General features: G+C 53.2%; 2 protein-coding genes across 2 annotated transcripts; one reads left to right on the top strand and one right to left on the bottom strand.

Moving 5' to 3' along the window:
• Nucleotides 1-19: 19 nt before the first annotated feature.
• LOC308054222 (uncharacterized protein) lies at nt 20-14285 on the top strand. The gene is made up of 4 exons (XM_080366670.1): nt 20-3710; nt 3803-3998; nt 5567-11572; nt 11612-14285. The coding sequence occupies exons 1-3, from the start codon at nt 3462-3464 to the stop codon at nt 5680-5682; spliced, it is 561 nt and encodes a 186-aa protein (XP_080222796.1). The 5' UTR covers nt 20-3461; the 3' UTR covers nt 5683-11572; nt 11612-14285.
• On the bottom strand, nt 14286-17012 carry LOC308054225 (transmembrane protein 45B-like). Its single transcript, XM_080366673.1, has 5 exons — nt 16805-17012; nt 16322-16534; nt 15508-15692; nt 14706-14851; nt 14286-14423 (listed from the first exon to the last, which is right to left on the bottom strand). Exons 1-5 carry the CDS (start codon nt 16989-16991, stop codon nt 14294-14296), a joined length of 861 nt encoding a protein of 286 aa, XP_080222799.1. The 5' UTR covers nt 16992-17012; the 3' UTR covers nt 14286-14293.
• Nucleotides 17013-17367: the final 355 nt, after the last annotated feature.

Raw genomic sequence — 17367 nt, 5'->3', positions numbered from 1 at the left:
GTGAGAACATATAGCCGTGCCCGGAGGCTTTTGTGGTATTCCCAGATCCTGCTGACCTTTGCGGAGAGGAGGAGGCACGATGCTACGCCAGCGCCCGGGACTCCTGAATAGCTCTGTGCCCTCGCACACTGCAGCCCTTGGAGCGCAGGTCAGTTAGAGCTGTGGCTGCGGTTTGTCCTCTGCTGGTTTGTAGAAGACGCTGCCGATGGTTCTGCGGTGCTAAATGTGCCCAAACTGCTCCCTGGATGAAGGCGGCCGCTGGCACAGCTTCTGGGAGCGAGCGGAGCCAAAGCGCCGAGCTGTTCCTGCCGCTCCCGTCCACCTGCCCTTCCCAGCCGGCTGTAGGAACCGTTCCAGGCGGTGGGGAGGGGGATCTGGGGAGCACTGGTGACTGCTGGTGGTGTGCTGGGGGCCTGTGTTGCCTGCAGGCCTTAGAAACAGGGCAGAGGAAGGGGGGCTGCGGAAGATCTTGGAATTCGTAGATAAGAGGGCGTAGAAAAAGATGAGCCTCCAGCAGCGACACAGTTTCCGGCCATCCACAACCGGCAGCATTCAAGGAGCTGAGACGCTTCGAAGACGGGAAGAGCCCGGGGCAGTAATTGGCAAACTTCGGTTGGTGTTTGCTGTATCGCTTCTCTTGTTTTTGCTTTGCGAAGGGAAATGACTGTTTGGTTTAACTCTCTCTTGCAGAACACCTCTAACTGGCAGCCTGTGCAGCCCACAGCTGTCTCTGCTCCCGTATGTCATTCTGTTTCTCTTTTCCTTCTTTGAAGTGTGACCTCGAATGCACATTCCTCCTCGATCACGTCTCGGTGAAATGACCGAAGAGTCATCGCTGTTCGAACGCTGTTGTAGGGGGCCAGGACACAGAACTGATCTTCCATCGCACTGACCGGAGCGGTTCCCGGTGGGTCTGGATGGAGAGCGGGGGAGGAGGGCGGAGGAACCGCAGGGGCTCGGCGGTTTTGAAGAGGAAACGATGGCGTGTCCCGTTTCTCCTTAAACATGGGCTCCTTGGTTCCACTGGAACTTCCATGTTCTGGTTAAATTATTCAGGCTCTGCAGGAAGGAACAGATGCTGCCCTAGAAAGTGCCGTCTGTTGCCTTGTCATAACTGCTTGGGAAAGAGTTCTGATTTTAAACTGTAAAGTCAATTGAAATGATGGGGAAGCAGATCTTCAGTCCAAAGCTGGTTCTTGGACTGCACCCTCAGGTGGGGTGACCTGAAAGAGAAACAAATTAGAGGCTGTGGATTGAATTCCAGAATTGAATTTGGGTATTAGATTTTTTTTCCTTCGATAAATTCTATTAGTCCTACAAAATAAATACGTCAGGCTGGGATCAAAGTCTATTAGCTACCTGCTTTGGCGCAGACCGCCAAGTGCTCGGGATCGATTCTTTATGATGGATTTTGACCGCAGCTTCTGAAAAGCGATGTTTTAGAAGTAGTCACTTGAAGATCAGTGCTAAGATGTGACCCAGATGTTACTGCTGCCGGCCGCACGGCAAGTAAGGGGCCGCTGTCCCAGCAGGGAGCCCGTCGGGGGGGATGTGTCAAAGGTTTTATTGCGATAAAACACTTAAAAATGAGATGATCTGAAGCGTGGTGGAGTAGTTGGTTGGTGAAAGACTCAGAGAGTGGTGGAGAGCTGCGTTTTGGAGAAAACTATGATTTAACAAACCAAGTAGTCCTCTCTGTTCCTTCTAAGAGGAGCAGCGTAGCTCTCGGTGAAGGAAAAAGGAGGTTTGCAGGGATTTGGTAACCGGGAGCGCTGAGCGGAGGAGGGAGTGCTGGATCCCTCGGTCTCCTCCCTGTAAAGCTGCGTGTTGGTGCCGCTTCTCGGAGGGTGCAGCGGGGTAACGTGCATTGAAACCCTTCTGTGCCCACCGCTGGGTGGATGCAATGTGGGTGGATTTCTTTTCCTAGCCTGGCTTGTCTTTCATGTGGAAAGCAACACCCGGAGGCATGTGGAGCGTGGTTTTGATCGAGAGGAGCCCGACTGAACGCGGTGATGCGGTGCCTTTCCCTGGGCTGCTCCATCGAAAGGTGACGTTAACCTGAGGGAGCGCATCAGACCTCCTCATCCTCAGACGTGGGGGGTTTAGCCCTGAGCATCGCTGTTTCGGAGAGCAAGCCGCAGATCTCGAGGCTGGGTGTCCTGCGTCCTTCTGTCCGGCTCTAGTGCAGCTCCTGAATCGGGTGTCATTGCAAGGGGGGGTTCTTTGTGCGGGTCTCCAGAGTGGTTGCAGCTCGGTAGTCTGCATTGGTGCTTCGCTCGTGGCTCCGTTGGGATGACAGAGGCTTTTAGATGTGCACAGCAAGGGCCAAAGTGTGATGAGCCATAGAAGGATTGGTTTTATAGGACACAGTAGCAGGTAACTGGCAAGCAGAGTAATAAAAGAGTAAGGCAGGGCAGGGGAGGGCGAGCACGTGCTGATGTTAAGTACTTGGGGAAGTGGGAAAATCTCTCGGTCAAGCCTTTGAAAACACAGCAAGCTGCTGGGAATGAGCATTGATCTGTATGCTGTAAGCAGGACAGCAAATGAAGTCGGTGTAATAATTCCGTCTGTGCCGGCTCCGGGTTGTGCCGCCTCTGTGGGGGGTTCTTGGCCGCTGTCAAAAGCTGTTTGTGCTCTGGGGTCTCGGTGGGACCCCGTGCGAATCACCTGGCTGCAGTTCTTAGCCCGGGCTGGAAGCCTTGGGGAGCTGTAAGGCAGTGGGCTTCAAAGCTGGTTCTCCGGTGCAGGAATTGAGGCATCCTCAACCCGTGCCGGGCACCGCTCCCCGGATTTGCCCGTGGATCCCAGCAGGCACCAGTAGCTTGGCTGCAGGTGAGGTGGGAGCTGCGCTAAGAGCCAAGGCAGTAATGCATGTAGACTTGATTCTGCAGGAACGAGCACGTTAAAAACGTGAGGCTTTTGCTGTATGTACGGGTGACCCATGGGGAGCCTGTGCTTCGTTGCAGGAGCACTTAACCCCTGGCCTGTAGGCTGTCCGTGCGGGCTGCCGGGACGGTGTAAGGCAGCCTGGTTTATTTCAGGCTGGGACCTGGGGGAAGGGGGTCGTTCTCCCCAAAAGGTTGCGGTGGTGTATGTCGGTGGGAGTGGGTAAAGACCCTGCAATGGCAGAGGGAAGGGGAGGAGGTGATGGGCCATGGGCCGTGAAGCTTAATGTCCTCTCCCAAAAATTGCTGGCTGTAACTGGAACAGCTTGGGAATATTCCCGTTTTCCAGAGGCTTCCTCATCTTCCCTCCGTACAGCTTTGTGGAGCTGTGGGTACTACAGCCTGGCTGTGTTTCCTGGGGGGAGGTGGGCGACTTCGCCAGTTTTCTGTTTGCCATGCCTTGGGCTTCCCTGGATGGTCCCTTTGATCTCTGGATGTGAGAGCAGAAGGGGCAGGGGCAGCCAGGCTGACCTCTGAATTTTCCTCCGAGCATCCTCTCAAGGCCCTGCGGTCTCCATGGCAACACGAGCTGGTCCAGATCCTTCCTCTGAGCCTGGGCTGGAGGCCACTCCGGAGCCAGAAACCTCTCCAGGGCTGGCTCCCCGGGGCCGGGAGCCTCTCGCCTGCTTTCATGCCAGAGCACAGGTTCCCCTGGAAGGGACCCTCGGCCCCTCCACCTCCTCACCTGCCCCCTGCAAATGCTGGGGCCGGGGGGGAGAGTGCAGCCCCCTGGACTGCGCCTTTCCTCCGCCCGACTGCATCGCAGTAAGTGAAGCACCCGAGGCTTTGCACGCGTTTGCTTGCTGCTTTGCAGCTTCTGCTGAGGCCGGCTGTGTGTGCGTTACTGTTCCTTCCAGGTGTCCGTGCTGGGGAAGCGGCAGAAGGATGCCATTTCCCCCTGTACCACGGAGGCCACCTCCGATGGGAAGCCTGGTGACTTCGGGACTGCAGTGTGCCACCGGTTTTATTGGGAGCAGCGGGGTTTCGTCCGTCCGAGGAAGCAGAAGGTGCTTTCACTGCCAGAAAGGACACTGGTCATCAGGAGGATGAAAGGTACTTAGCGCAGAAGCTGCAGTGACTCTAGCAATCTGCACGTAGCTACCAAAGTGATGCGAGGTGTCTCCGGTGCCATAGCCTCGGGAAGGTCCCGTTGTGACCGTGCCCCACACTGCTGCGATGCCACCCGTTGCCTTGCAGGTGCGTTGGGCACTGCTGCTGCTTGGTGCTGCCCATGGCAGCAAACCCTGCGGGCTTGCTGGGGCTCTGCCGAGCGCTTTCTGCAGCGGGGGCCGAGTTCTGCATCCTCGGTTTCTGGGGAGGCGATGCCATGAGGGAGGCTGGGTGTCCTGCAGGAAGCGTTGCTCCGCCGATTAGCCGAGGTCCTGCAGGCTGCGTGCCTTTCTCCTGGGAGAAACAAGCAGGAGTTAAATTATCCGGAAATTCTCTCCCTGTAAAACTTACTGCTCTAATGTCTAAGAGGCTGAGGGTGCTGCTCACTCCGGACAGCTTAGGCGAGGGGTAAGGAAGGTGCAGTTGTGACCGAGTCGGATGGAATACCCCTTCTGGGTTGTATCGTAGCATATGTTCTTGCTACGATAAGGCAGCGGTTAAGGTAAGAGGTGCGTCCTCCTGCACGGTGCCTGAGATGAGGGGGTCTGCCTAGCAATGGCAGGCTCGAAATATAGGAAAAATCTGCTCTGTGGGATGGTGCCAGGATGGGTCGTTTGTTTGTAGAAAGCACAGCTGCTTCAGAGAAAATACCTGCAGGGAGAAAGCAGTGCAAAGACTTTCTGAGTGGAGGGAGGGAGGGACTGGTTCCCTCGCCTGCTCCCCGGGTGGCTGCTTTGTGTTGGTGTTCCCCGAGGAGGAGCGGGGAAGGGGACCCAGCACCCACCTACCGTTCTGGGAGCTGGGCTGGGTGCCCCCAGGACCTGCCTTTGAACAGGGAGCGAAGAGAGGCAGCCCTGCAAGCAACCCAGTCGAAAAGAGCCCTTACAAGGTGGGCTTTTTCCATTGCTGCTGGTGCGTGTTTGGGGAGGGGGCGTTGTTTTGCATGTTTCCCGGGGTCCCCGGTTTCTGCGGCGGAGGCTGGCACAGGAACAGAGCGGAGCCGATTCTCTCGGGGCTGGCACCGTGCGATCAAATCCAAGGTGAGGAATAATTGTGTTCTCGGGGCTGGCAGCTTGGCAGGGAATAATCCTGCAGCTGGTGCAGGCTCATGGAGAAATGTAGGTTGGAAGGGACTCCTGGAGGGCATCTCGCCTGACTCCCGCCGCCTCTGGAGTCAGATCAGGTGCTGTGTGGTCGGCCAGAACGCTGCTTTTTCCGCAGCGGCTCTCCTTCCCCCGTCCCTGGGTTCTGGGGCACGAAAACCTGTGTGAATTATTATAGGAGATTAGTAAAGTCTAAAGGTGAATTCCTACTCCTTTTTTAACAGCAGGCTGCAGGAAAATTGCATCCTTTTTTTCCTCCCCTGGGCAAATGTAGTTATTTCTGTGCAGCAGTTTTCTGGGGATACAGTCCTTGGGGTGCTCAACCCTATTTTTCTGCAGAGGGAAGGGTCCTGGGTGTTGCTTTTTAGTGTCTATTCTTTTGATGTAATGGAGTAATCTGCTTTACAGCCTTTGAGATTTCGTCTTATCCTGGGAAGATGCAGACAAGACTTTTCAGCAGGCGTGAGGAAGGCAACGCTCCTCACACAGCATCTTTGGAGAGCGAGTGGCTCATTGCCACGTGAGCGCTGGAAGGGAAGGAGCCTGCAGGCACAGCGATAGTCCAGCTGTTGTCTGCTGGGATGCATCTCTGGTAACTTGTGTTTTTTCTGAGCTGAAATGTGTTCTTGCTGGTGACCCAAGCTTGGAGCGAGCCCTTGGAGCTCAGTGCAGGTGCTGTCCCAGGGTGGCATTTGGACCAAGCCCTTGGGTACCACTGTGGCTCTGCTGGGGCACAGATCCAAGCTCTTTAATGGAGTAAGTCCCTTTTGTACAGCTTACATGTATTTTGTGCCTTCCTCATAGTCCTGGGAGGTTGTTTTTCTTACTGCTGTCTCCTTGTTTTGAAGGGTGAATTCCAAGAGCATCCCCGAGGCTGCTGCTGCACCCTTCTTTTTTTAGGATGGCACGTCAAGAACTGGAAGCCACAGATGGGAAAAGTCCTTGCATTTTATGTGTCGGGCCTATTTGCAAAATGACAGAGAACATTTGAATTTCCTGTGGCCCCACATCACTTTTGGTGTCCAGTGGTGTGGTTTTTTCCTGTGCTGTCAGTTCCTATTTTTACAAGGGGCTTAGGCCATGAGCTACACCTGGAGATGATCAAGTGTTTTCTATTTCTATAGACTATATGTAGTCAGTAAGGGATGTAGGGCTGGACTGGGCCCATCGAGCACTTTACATTTGAGATGTCAGTCTTCTGGGCTGTTAGGGACCTGTGGCTGAGGGGCCACAGTCATTTGTTTTCCTTGTATAAACTCTAAAGGGGGGGCTGCATCTCATCCACTTGGGATTTTTTCATTGTTAGGTGAGGGCTGCTGTGTTTGACTTAGACTGGGAGGAGGTGGGTGTGTCTGCCTCCATCCGCAGGGAGCTCTTTACCTGAACTGTACCCAATAAAAGATAATCACGCCACTGGTATCAGTCATCTTTTATTTTGAAGCATCTCCCCTTACACCTACTACCTGCTGACTCTCATGCCCCAGGGAAAGCATAGAGCACTTAGCCTTTATTTTGTGTTTTATGTTTTATTCTCTCTGTCAACACAAGAACAGCTGTGGAGTTCTCCTGGCTCGCTCTCTGCCCCCGGAGAGCTCACGGAACAGCTTCACCATCACGTTTATACATCCCATGCAGGCTCCAGTGCTGCACTTAAGCCTGGTCCAAAATATAAATCAGTTGATTCATCTCCTGTAGGCTGTAATACATGAGCTCACTAAAGTCTCAAGCCCTCAGCTCAAGTGATAATTAATCAATCAGTTAATTAAGCAGATTGCTCCAGGAACTCAGCCATGATGTATGTTTCCAGACCTTTGTCTTTTTGCCACTTAAGTGTGAAGTTCACCTGTGCTTTGCTACAGCACAACATCTGCAAGCTTGAGCTCTACCCACACACACAAAAACTTATTAACTGAAGAAAAGCCAAGCAAACCCAGCAGCAGCGCTCTTCCCCTTCTTCATCCGATCCCCTGGGCAAGGCAAGGCAGATGCACGACTTAGGCCAGCTCTGCTGTTGTGGTGTTGCATCTTCCAAGGGCTTTTGTAACAGAAAGTTTGGATGCAGCATTAATTTAAAGCAGAACTACAGTGCCATGGCAGCTCAAACCTAACCCAAACACAACTCCCAGCCCTATGTAGAACACTAAATTCAAAATACTGGTCTTAGATCGTGCAAAGAAAAAAGACATGATAAAATCAGTGTCATTGTAATAAGAGATTTTAAGAATAAAATGTTCTCTGTAGGTGCAGTTAAGCCCCAGACATCCCCTGCAAGCCGTGCTGCAGCTTGCCCCGGTAACTTTTTCTGACAGATTTAGGAAAGGGGGTGGGTTTTCTGCATTGGGTCACAAACAGAGTCTGCCAGCAAGGAGGAAACAGAGCTGCACCATTTCCATCCGATGCCACTAGCCCTCAGGAAAAAAAAACCCAAACCCAACACAACAAACAGATTTTTCCACCCTTGCGTCTCTATGACGGTGCTCACCAGGTGATGGAGCGGGTGAAGGGACATGGGGAGCCGTGGTTGCACATCGTAGGCCATGAGGTCTGTGAGTGAGATGTGTCACAAATAAGCTGCAAATCAAAAATGGTAGGGTAGCAAATAGGTTAAAATAAAAGCATCTTTCTACTGAGCTCACACATCAAAGCGGGCGCTACAGGCGTTTTCTATTCCGGCGTTGCCAGCCTCACTCCTGAGAGACATGGGGCAGTTCAAGTCACCAGGGGAGGGAAGCTAGGAGGTAAGAGGCACTGCTGCTCTTCGTCACTGCAGCACCAGTTACAGAGCTCAGCTCTTCCAAGTTTTGATTCAGTATTAATGGCTTGAGCTGCGTTTACAACGTAATCCAGGTATCTCGTGCTGACGCCCCCCAGCACAATGTCACCACACATGGGTATTTCTACCCAGCACATGCAATCGGGCCAGATGCTGGAGAAGGAAATAACACTGACAATAATGCTGACAATAATACTGAGCAGTAGAAAAAAACCTTTGTGTATATTTATCCCCAACATCTTGGCACGTGCAACAAGCCAGAAGTACAGCTGAGAGGAGCCGCAGGGATAAGCCTGACTGCTATTGCAGTTGGAGGTTCCAAGGACGACCTCAGGTTTGCTGAGGACAAAAGGTTTACCAGCCTTCAGCAGTTGCACGCAAGATGTTTTCATAGTTCTTTAAAGAAAACAGTAGGGCGGGTAATTACAAACTCATTGCACTGCGCTTTGCTATATGGAAACGTTGAGAGCACTTACCACGGCTCTTGGTGCACGCATCTGTTCCCTGGCTGCCTACTGTGCTTCATTGCCTTGATCTGTAACAGCGTCAGCATCAACGCACCCACCGCTGAGCAGTAGCTGGGGAAAGCTGGCGGGGCTCCGGCTCCGGCTCGCCGACGTTCCTCCTACACCCATCCCTGGGCAGCTGAGCTCTGTCCAGGAGACGCAAAGGCACCGAGGAACATGCCCTTCCCTCAGCAACACCTCGGCCGGGGAGCTTCTTGGGCGAGCAGCAGTGCTGTACGGGTGGTGTACTGGTGGTGTACTGGCGCTGTCAGGAGAAGGATGCTCTCATTGAGCTTCAAAATCCCACTGCAATGAGGTAGCCCAAGACCCGTCTTCAGAGCTAGACACCATGCATGAACGTCCCCACATCCTGTAAGGGAAATAAGTATTACCAAGTTAAGTATAAAACACAGATTATAATTGTTTGGCTGATTTTTAGTGTATTTTGAAATACCTCCACTCCACCCAGGGTGTTTAGCTCACCTGGAGCTGCCAACACGCGTCTGTTTTAGAAAGCAGCTGCTCGTTATCTACAGTAACAAGCATTAACACCCTGCTTGCGTGCTGAACAGCCATAAATCTACAGCGTTGCTGTATAATACCAAAGGATGCCCTACGAGCACAGCAATTTGTTTTGTGAAACGCGTTGGCACACCTGGTTTTTTATTTTATCCCCACCCCCCCACTGCAAAATTGTCACTCCTATCAATTTTCAAAGCAGAGCTGGAAAAACAAAAACACCTACCAGAAATTCATGTATCTGTCCAAATGTTAGGCAAGAAACGAGTGATGTGAGCAGTATGAGGCAGGTTTGACTCCACAGATGATGGATCAAGGGGAAAATTGCACCTTATTTCAATAATGCCACCCTAACACAAGCGGCACCGAGACTCAAAATGCATGATTTTTGAGCTTCATGTTATGCATTCAGCAAAGCATTCGCTGGTCTGGAGTCCCATAGATTTTAATAGAAATACATTAACAAATAACCCATAGTTTATCATCTTTATCACACTCTGTAACTCCTGCCTGACCCAGGCTAGAGCACGTGCCCAGGTTTAAGATCAACATCGCCGCCAGCATCGCAGGGCGACGCATGTAGCTGGATGGGGATGGAGCGCTTAGCCCTTTGCAAAAAAGGGCCCTAGAAGGGAGGCTGCGGCTATCGTGATAGATGGGCCAACACACCTGCAAGCAAATGCTCAGAAATAACATCCCACAGCCCGAGCCACCAGGCATCCAGCCCTCGTGCCAGCGGCCGCGCCAGCACTGGACCCGCTCACCGAGTTTCACCCACGCCATCCGTTAGCAAATACAGCGTCGCTGGATGAACGGCCCTGCGGTCTCACCAGGAAAAACTCCCCCAGCCAAAGCTGCAAAAGCCCTTTCCCCTCCTTGGCAGCACTTACCAGTGTCCCTCGATACCCTGTGAGAGCCTGCACCCTCTGTGTGCAGCCAAACACTCCGTTTGGTCGTTACCGGAGGGGAGGATTTGCACTTGATCTGAAGAGCTCTAACACGATTAATGCAGGAGGACTTCACAGCCTGACTCGCTGCCATCCCCAGGACAAATATCAGACTTCCACCCCCCCCCCAGAGGCATCACGTACAGACTCACTAAACCCTAACCCCAACCTGCTTCTTATAAAAATACCTCTTACTCTGCAGGGATAAAGCCGTGATGCCTCATGCACATCATTCCCAGCGGCCAGCGGGGAGGGCAGGGCAGGCACACGCGTCGGCCTTTGGGTTCTCAACCTCGTTCATCCCTCTCGGGATGCTCTTCCAGTGGCTGCAACGAGAAGCTCGACGCGGGCGCTGCTGCAGGCACAGCTCACCGGGCACCAGCATATCCCGTTTGCGGCTGCAACGCACCTTCCCTGAACCAGCATCCCTCTGCTGTGCTGGCTGGCACTGACAAGACGACAGCCAGCGGCCACTCGGCCTTTGGCAGGGGTGAAAACGGCCAGACATTGCTGCACTGCTTGCCATGGATGCCCTGGCCCTGCCGGGTTCTGGTTTGCAACCGAAGTGTCCCAAGCTGGGAGAAGGGGGCAGCGAGAGGGCGGCCCCTTCTCTAGTGATGCCGGGCAGAGGCAGGCACGACCCAGCTACGGCGTTACTAAAGCTGCTAAACTGTTAATTACAGCTTGCTGGTATCGTATGCAGCCTACCTGTGAGGTTTGGATGAGGTTAGAGTTGTGCATGCTTGCAGAGGATGCGTAAGCACATACTGCTTACTGTTATTGAGATCACTTGAGTTAATAGGCAAGAAATGCATTAAAAAAAAAAAAAAAAAAAAAAAAAAAAGTTCTGCAAGAGAAAAGTGACCTAGAAAATTCGGTTATCCTCTGAGCGGCAACGGCACTAAGTTTGGAAATGAAGTTTACTAATTAAACTGAAACAGTAGATTTTAGTGGTGCTTAAAGTGCTAATTTCAACTCCTCTTTAAACCGTGAATCTCCAGCAAAGCTCTCAGTAATAACCATAAAAAGCTTTGCGCGCAGCTGCCAGGTACTGAGAGCCTGCAGAGCACTTCGGCTCTTCCAGCAGCACCTTCCCAGATGGTCTCAAGAAGCTTCTCCTCCCTCCAGCTGCAGCAAGGGGAGACCCTAAACCACCCCTCGCCTTCCCAGCCGTTCCACCCAAGGCTTCCAGGGCCCTTCCAGGTGAAAAGCCTGGCCCCGACATCTGCCAGCAGCAAAAAAGTTGATGTGGCGCTCAGGGACATGGGTTAGGGGTGGGCTTGGTGGTGCTGGGTTAACGGTTGGACTCAATGATCTTAAAGGTCTTTTCCAACCTAAATGATTCTGAGTTGTGGAAAGGGGGAAACTTTCATCTCCCCCTTTCAGTGGCCTTCTCACAGCCCCTTCCGATGTCTGGAAGCACAAGGGTCCCTATCCCCTCCAAACGCTCCAGCGGGCTCAGGCTCTGGGTGGATCAATCTATTCCCCAAGCCTGACTGTGCAGCAGAGAATATTTGCCACGAAGAAATTTTTCCCTTTGTGTTTCCGTGTGCTAACAGGAAAGAGGAAACTGAGATAAAACACAGGTGAGTGGTACCTTTGCTCCTGGCTTGCGCGGTATCGTTCAGTTAAACATTAACAGCTTGCTGACGTGTGGCTCAGCCGGTCCGTGTCGAGCATATGGATGCTCCTGGTAAGTCTCTGAGAGACGGCATCACGGGCTGGCCAAGGTATCTCCAGGAGTAGATCACAGCCCACCAAGAAGGATCAGCGCTGGAGGGGACATCTGCATCGCTGCCGTCTCCCCAGGTACCCACAGCACAGACGGACTGTGGGAGCATCACAAGGCATCCAGAGTTCTTCCAGAAAATAACACTGCATCAGCAGGGGAACAGCAGCCATTGGGTTTGTGTATAATAATGAGATCCCCAGTAATTAAACCCACCCCAGCATCGTAACCTGCCTCGGGGAGGCAGGGATTGCAGTGGAGCGGGATGTCACAGCTCCATACTTCCCCCTATTTCAGGGTCCCTCGTGTCCGTAGCACGCTACCAGCATGGGCAGCAGCAGCTGTGGGTGGGCAGCGCAGGCGTTCCTCACCCCTAACACCTGTGCATCACCCGCTGGGTGAGCATTATCACCTTCCAGCATCCAGGGGAAAGAGCAGTATGGGCTAAAGGCTTGTTACAGAAGATCCCGATCCCACACAGGTAGCTAGGGACTGCTCGACAAATGCAATTACGGCCACAACAACCTCATTGCTTCTTCCTACTCTATCGACCCAAAGAACGTGAGTCGTATCTCACATATGGGGCACCTCTATCACCCGACTAGATGGCAGGTAATTTTGCGAGCCCGGATTTAAGACACCCTCGTGCGTCAGTGTTAGACTTGGAGCACGATGCTGCCAAGCTTGTTAGAATGCACAGCTGGATGATCATAACTATTTGCTCTTATTTGCATTTATGCAAGGCAAGAAGATACACCCCCACTGAACACCTACATTTTACACAGCCAAAACCTCACTAAGAGAGGGATGCAAGAAAAAGCAGGAAAGAGAAAAGAGTAACATTAGTTGATCAAAGGGGAAAGAGGGTTTTTTTCCTCCTTTCTTTTCAATCAAAGTGCAGTACATAGGGTTCTAACCTATGCACTGAGCTCCCCGTTAATGGCAGCTAGTCTATAACAAGTTGACCAGATGACCCTGCAATAGTCCCATGAGGATTATTAACAAACGGAGCACATGACCTCGACGCAGCACATTTGAAGCTCTCGCTCTTACACGGGTGAGCCACACCATCTGTAGTTAAAGGCAAGCCTCCCCACCAGAACTTAGGGTACAACCCCCCAAAATAGCCCTCTGTATGTGGGTGCCAAACGTGGGAGCCCCAAACGCCGCGCTCGCCTTGGTTTCTTTGGTCCTCGAGGTCCTTTTCTTGACAGCTGCCAGCAGCGCCAAGCATTGGCCTCCTTCCAGCCCTGCTCCAAGAGGAGAAAACAAAACAAAATAAAAATGTGCAGCGCTTACTCTTCCAGGGACCTCCCGCGGGGCTGGGAATAGCAACTGCTTTGAGCCGGGAAGGGTTTTTCTTTCCTTCCAAAGCTCGCTTGAGTTTTTGGCGTCGCGCAGACCGACAGTGATGCGTTCAGACTAAGCCATCTCCTGTGCGTCTTAGGGGAGCGCAGCAAAGGTATTAAAAGATAACAACCACCACGCTGCTCGTGCTCCCCAGTTCGCCCAGCCCTCAGCGACAGACGTGGCGCAAGCGTTTTAAATGTTGACGATGCACTTTCTGTTCTTTCACTAATCCCGCTTAGCAACGTCTTGTACATTTGATCTTGATGGCAGGAAGCATCTTCTGCTGCAAACCAAACAAAGGACCTAAGGGAAAAGCACCCACCCACGCCCAGACACCGAGTGCAGGGCAGACACCTAGAATGGAATGGAAAGGTTTTCTTTGGATGCGACCAGCTCCAGGGAGGGAATAAAGCTGTCGGAGAAAAGCCATACTCACGCTGAGATCGCTGTGCAGCCCGGCTCTCAGAGACTTACCAGGAGCATCCATATGCTCGACACGGACCGGCTGGAGCCATCACCTTGCTTCGAGGGTCTCTCTCCAAGCTGAGCCCTGCCCAGCAAACACCCATCTCCCAGGCACGCTAATATCCATCACAGCCTGCCTCCCCTACCTGCCTCATCCTCTCCGCTCCAGATTCAAAACCAGCAGGAGAGCAGCTACGTGCCAGGGCTCCCAGCAGCCTCCAGCCTCGCCATCCACTGGCCACCCACCCCTTTCTTTGGCACATTTGGCCACATTAATTCACACGCAGTCCCATCCTTCTGGCACTTCACCCACCCCCCAAACCGTTTTGAGGCCAGACATCACCTTAACCATGCCTTCCATCTCAAGGCATCTTTTTCAAGAGATGCACGGAGGCGGTTCGTTAAAGTACTTTATTGGTGATCACGTGTACTCTGTGCGCGTTAAGCTTTGTACAAAACCCCCCTCCATCACCACCAGAGCGAGCGGCAGCCACCAGGAGCTTTGAACGCTGGTTTGCCTCCCTTCTGCAGAAGCAGAAGCAAAAAGCATGTAAAAAAAAAAAAATAGCCAAATTGGCCACACCAGTTGGGCTCCAGCAGTAAACCAGTCCTGCGGCACAGAAAATTAAAAATTCGCTCCCAGACGAGCCTGGTTTGCTCTTGCTGCCACCAAAGGAATGCACGGGAAAGGCTCTGCATCTCCTGCCACGCTCCGCCTTCGGGGTCCTGCCTCCCGCTTCTGATGCTCTGCCATCAAGTGCCACTGTAGTTTATCAAGACTAATTAAAAATGTCATCTCAAGAGCTCTAAGCCAGCGGGGAAGATGTTTCCATGCCCGTCTCTGCCTCACTTGTCATCTGAGCTGCTCTCGGGCAGCAGGGCGCCGCCGGAGCTCTTGTTGCCTTTGTGGATGCACATGCCGCAGTCCAGCTCCACGTCGATGTCCCCGAATTTCAGCTGGCAGGACTCGTTGCAGCTGCAGGAGGGACAGTGACACCAGTCAGGTATTTGTGGGCAGCAAGAGCCATCGGCTCGCCCCAGCCCACTGGGGAAGGCTGTGAAGGACCATCTGCTCTGCAGCAGCATTGGCCCATCCTTTCCAGCCAAGCCACGGACTGGTCCATGCTTGGATGTGCATCGACACCCACTTTTCTTATCCCAGCACTGGTGGCTGGATTTCCCTGAGCAGTATTAGGTCTGGGTATTGTTCTTGGCCATCCCAGCACTGTGCTGGGATGGACCCCTCTCCCCCACGTACCAGCGAGACGCAGCAGAGTTTGCTGCCAGGATGGCGAGAGCGCCGGCGTAGTGCCAGCAGAAGCACATGGTGAGGAACGTCAGGTTGCTGCGGTCGGTCTGGTCCCAGCCGGGTCCTCCCCACGGAGGGGACAGCACAAACCCAATCTGGTCACAGACGGAAGAGACGTTAGGCATCAGCATGTGCCAGGCTTTAGTACATCCCTTTTCCTCCTGATCCCCACCAAGCTGTTGCAGCTGACCATGGACTCGAGGCACAATAATCCCAAGTAACACCTGGACCGCTGCCCTCAGCACCCCCAGGCACGCTTGTCCCCCCTGACTGACACAGGGTGCGCCTCGGGAGGAGAGGGATGCTCTGCATCTGGATGCTCGCAACGCAGCCCAGCATCCCCAGAGAAGGGCAACGACCCAAAGGCTGCATTGCCAGCCTGTGCATTTCTCCCTAGACCCAAAACTGGGTGACTGTGTCAGAGGTTTGCAGATATTTTCAGCTATTTGGAACACATAGAGGCAGAAATTAGATTTAATAAAAAGGACAAAACCTCATGATTGTAGTTTCCCACCCTGGTGGGGTCTAATTTCCAATTAGCATGCAGGGTTGCCCCTGCTGCACACATGACACGTGTGTATCTCCATGATGGCACTCTGCCTCCTTTCCTCCTCTTATTTATCAAAATATTTCAACCAGCCTGCAAGTCTGACTCCAACAGATGCGCTGTAACGGGCAGAGGAGCCCCCTCCCCGTGCCTCCCTCAGCATGAAGCCCCCGGCTCAGAGGCGAGCGCTGGATACACACTGACCTGCCAAAGCCAAGAGCCCTGGAGAAGGAAGGAGCTGGTCCTGAAGGTCTGCAGGATGATGTGGTCTCGGAGGAACACCTCTAGGAGGGCACAGAGGGCTCCAGCAAAGATAGCCATGGCCAGCAGGGAATGGACGTGCTGGTCCAGCGCAGCATCGCTGTAGTCACGGAAACAGAAGAGCAAACCTGCCGAGATTCACACGGCATTAGAAAAGGATGCTTTGGGATTTGTTTTCTGGAGGGGAAAAAAAAAAATATCTGAAAAATCAGACTGTGCTCCAGGTCTTGCTGTGATCTGCCTGGTGGGAAGAGCCAGGCAGCAAACAGGCTCCTGCCATCATCTCCCTCGGCAGTGCCAGGGTCTGCTCTGCCCACAGATCTGTGGGGCTCCCCGTGCCCACAGGACCCTAGGGCCATCAGGAGGAGCACGGCGATGGGGACCTTCAGCTCAGAAGGTGGCAGTGACTTTTGTATCAGGGTTCATCCCTCTCTGCATCCAACCGAGGTGGGGGGGACACCACCTTTCTGCAATTCCAGAGCACGCCAGCTGCTTACCACCAGGAGCAGCACACATCCCTGGGTCCTCGTGCACAACCCATGAACTTGGGGGATCCAGCCCTGGCCAGATTCATGTTTGGAGAGAAACTGGGAAGGGGCAACTTTGGCATGCAGCCAGCACCACCACATACCTGCACACCCCACAGCCCTGGCCGCCTGCTCAGAGCCTCGAAAAACCGGGGGCTTTGGAGCTGTTGCACACCCGTGACCCTTGCGGCACCTCCCCCACCCCGTACCCCCCACTGCGGGCGATTCACCTTCGATGAACAGAGCCACGGCCAGCGAGAGCCGATCCAAGCCCAGCGGCAACTTGAGCGGGGAGTGCGAGACAACGTCCACGATGCCGGAGAGGAGGAAGAAGAGGTAGATGGTGGTGTAGTGCCAGTGGGTGAGGTCTGTCCAGCTGTGCGTCGTGGAGCTGTACAGCTGCAGGTGGGGGCCAGTGGGAACAAACTGCTCGGCCAGTATCCCTGGGCAGAGAGCAGAGAAGTCACCTTTTTTTTCCTTTTACACAGGGAAAAGAACAAGCTCGCAGACAACTTTTCTTTGCAATGATGAACACGTAGCGGTATTTGCCCAGAACGGTAGTAAGGTCCCATCACGGAGCATGCCACAAGCACGTCCCCAAGCCCCCCCACACCAGCCGCAGCTGTTTCCCACTACAAACGGCCCCAGTCTCGTGGCAGAGCGTGGCTGCAATGCCAGCAGGTATCAGGGCAGAGATCATCATCACCTCTTACCTGCTAGAGCAAAGAAAGCTTTGACCGCCCCTTCAAAGACTTCCACACGCCGGACCCCATAGCTTGGCTGGCTCTCGGCACTGCCTCTCTGCCTGAGATACTTCAAGGGGTATCGCACAGACCACCAGAGACCAAAAATGAGGAAGAAGGTGCCCCGGAGGGCGCTGCCAAGGAAACTCGTTGGCATTGGGCTTGCTTGCTGGACCTACAAGGACAAACAGTGCCTGAGGACCGACCCAAAGCAACCCCAAGAGAGATATCGGGCTGCTCACTTGCTCAGCATCCCCAGGGATCTGCATCCCAACAGAGCGGGTGTGTGTGGCTCTGCCATCAGCTGCAAACAGGTTGTACCAGAGATGTGACATCACCAAGAAGAAGCTGCCGCTGCGCACCACTGTATATATGCATATATTTGTGTTTATATATATATATGTGTATGTGGTTGGATGCACATAATCAGCAGGACTTCATCATGCCAGAGAAAAATACATTAACACCCAAGAAAGCACAACAGCTACACGCTATTAGAAGAGGAACCATAACAAAGTTTTTGCTAATAAAAA

The sequence above is a fragment of the Falco punctatus genome (genome assembly GCF_963210335.1).
Source record: "Falco punctatus genome assembly, chromosome: 16".
Taxonomy (NCBI): Eukaryota; Metazoa; Chordata; class Aves; order Falconiformes; family Falconidae; genus Falco; species Falco punctatus.
This window is presented reverse-complemented; position numbering and strand designations above follow the sequence as displayed.

Bases quoted from the DNA above. Each gene is read 5' to 3' on its own strand.
- LOC308054222 (XM_080366670.1), top strand. From the start codon at position 3,462: ATGGCAACACGAGCTGGTCCAGATCCTTCCTCTGAGCCTGGGCTGGAG. The intron at 3,711-3,802 runs GTAAGTGAAGCA...TGTTCCTTCCAG, and splicing joins CTCCGCCCGACTGCATCGCA to GTGTCCGTGCTGGGGAAGCG. The intron at 3,999-5,566 runs GTACTTAGCGCA...TCTGCTTTACAG, and splicing joins GGTCATCAGGAGGATGAAAG to CCTTTGAGATTTCGTCTTAT.
- LOC308054225 (XM_080366673.1), bottom strand. From the start codon at position 16,991: ATGCCAACGAGTTTCCTTGGCAGCGCCCTCCGGGGCACCTTCTTCCTC. The intron at 15,693-16,321 runs GTGAATCGCCCG...GAATCTCGGCAG, and splicing joins CGTGGCTCTGTTCATCGAAG to GTTTGCTCTTCTGTTTCCGT. The intron at 14,852-15,507 runs GTCAGTGTGTAT...GTCTGTGACCAG, and splicing joins AGGGCTCTTGGCTTTGGCAG to ATTGGGTTTGTGCTGTCCCC.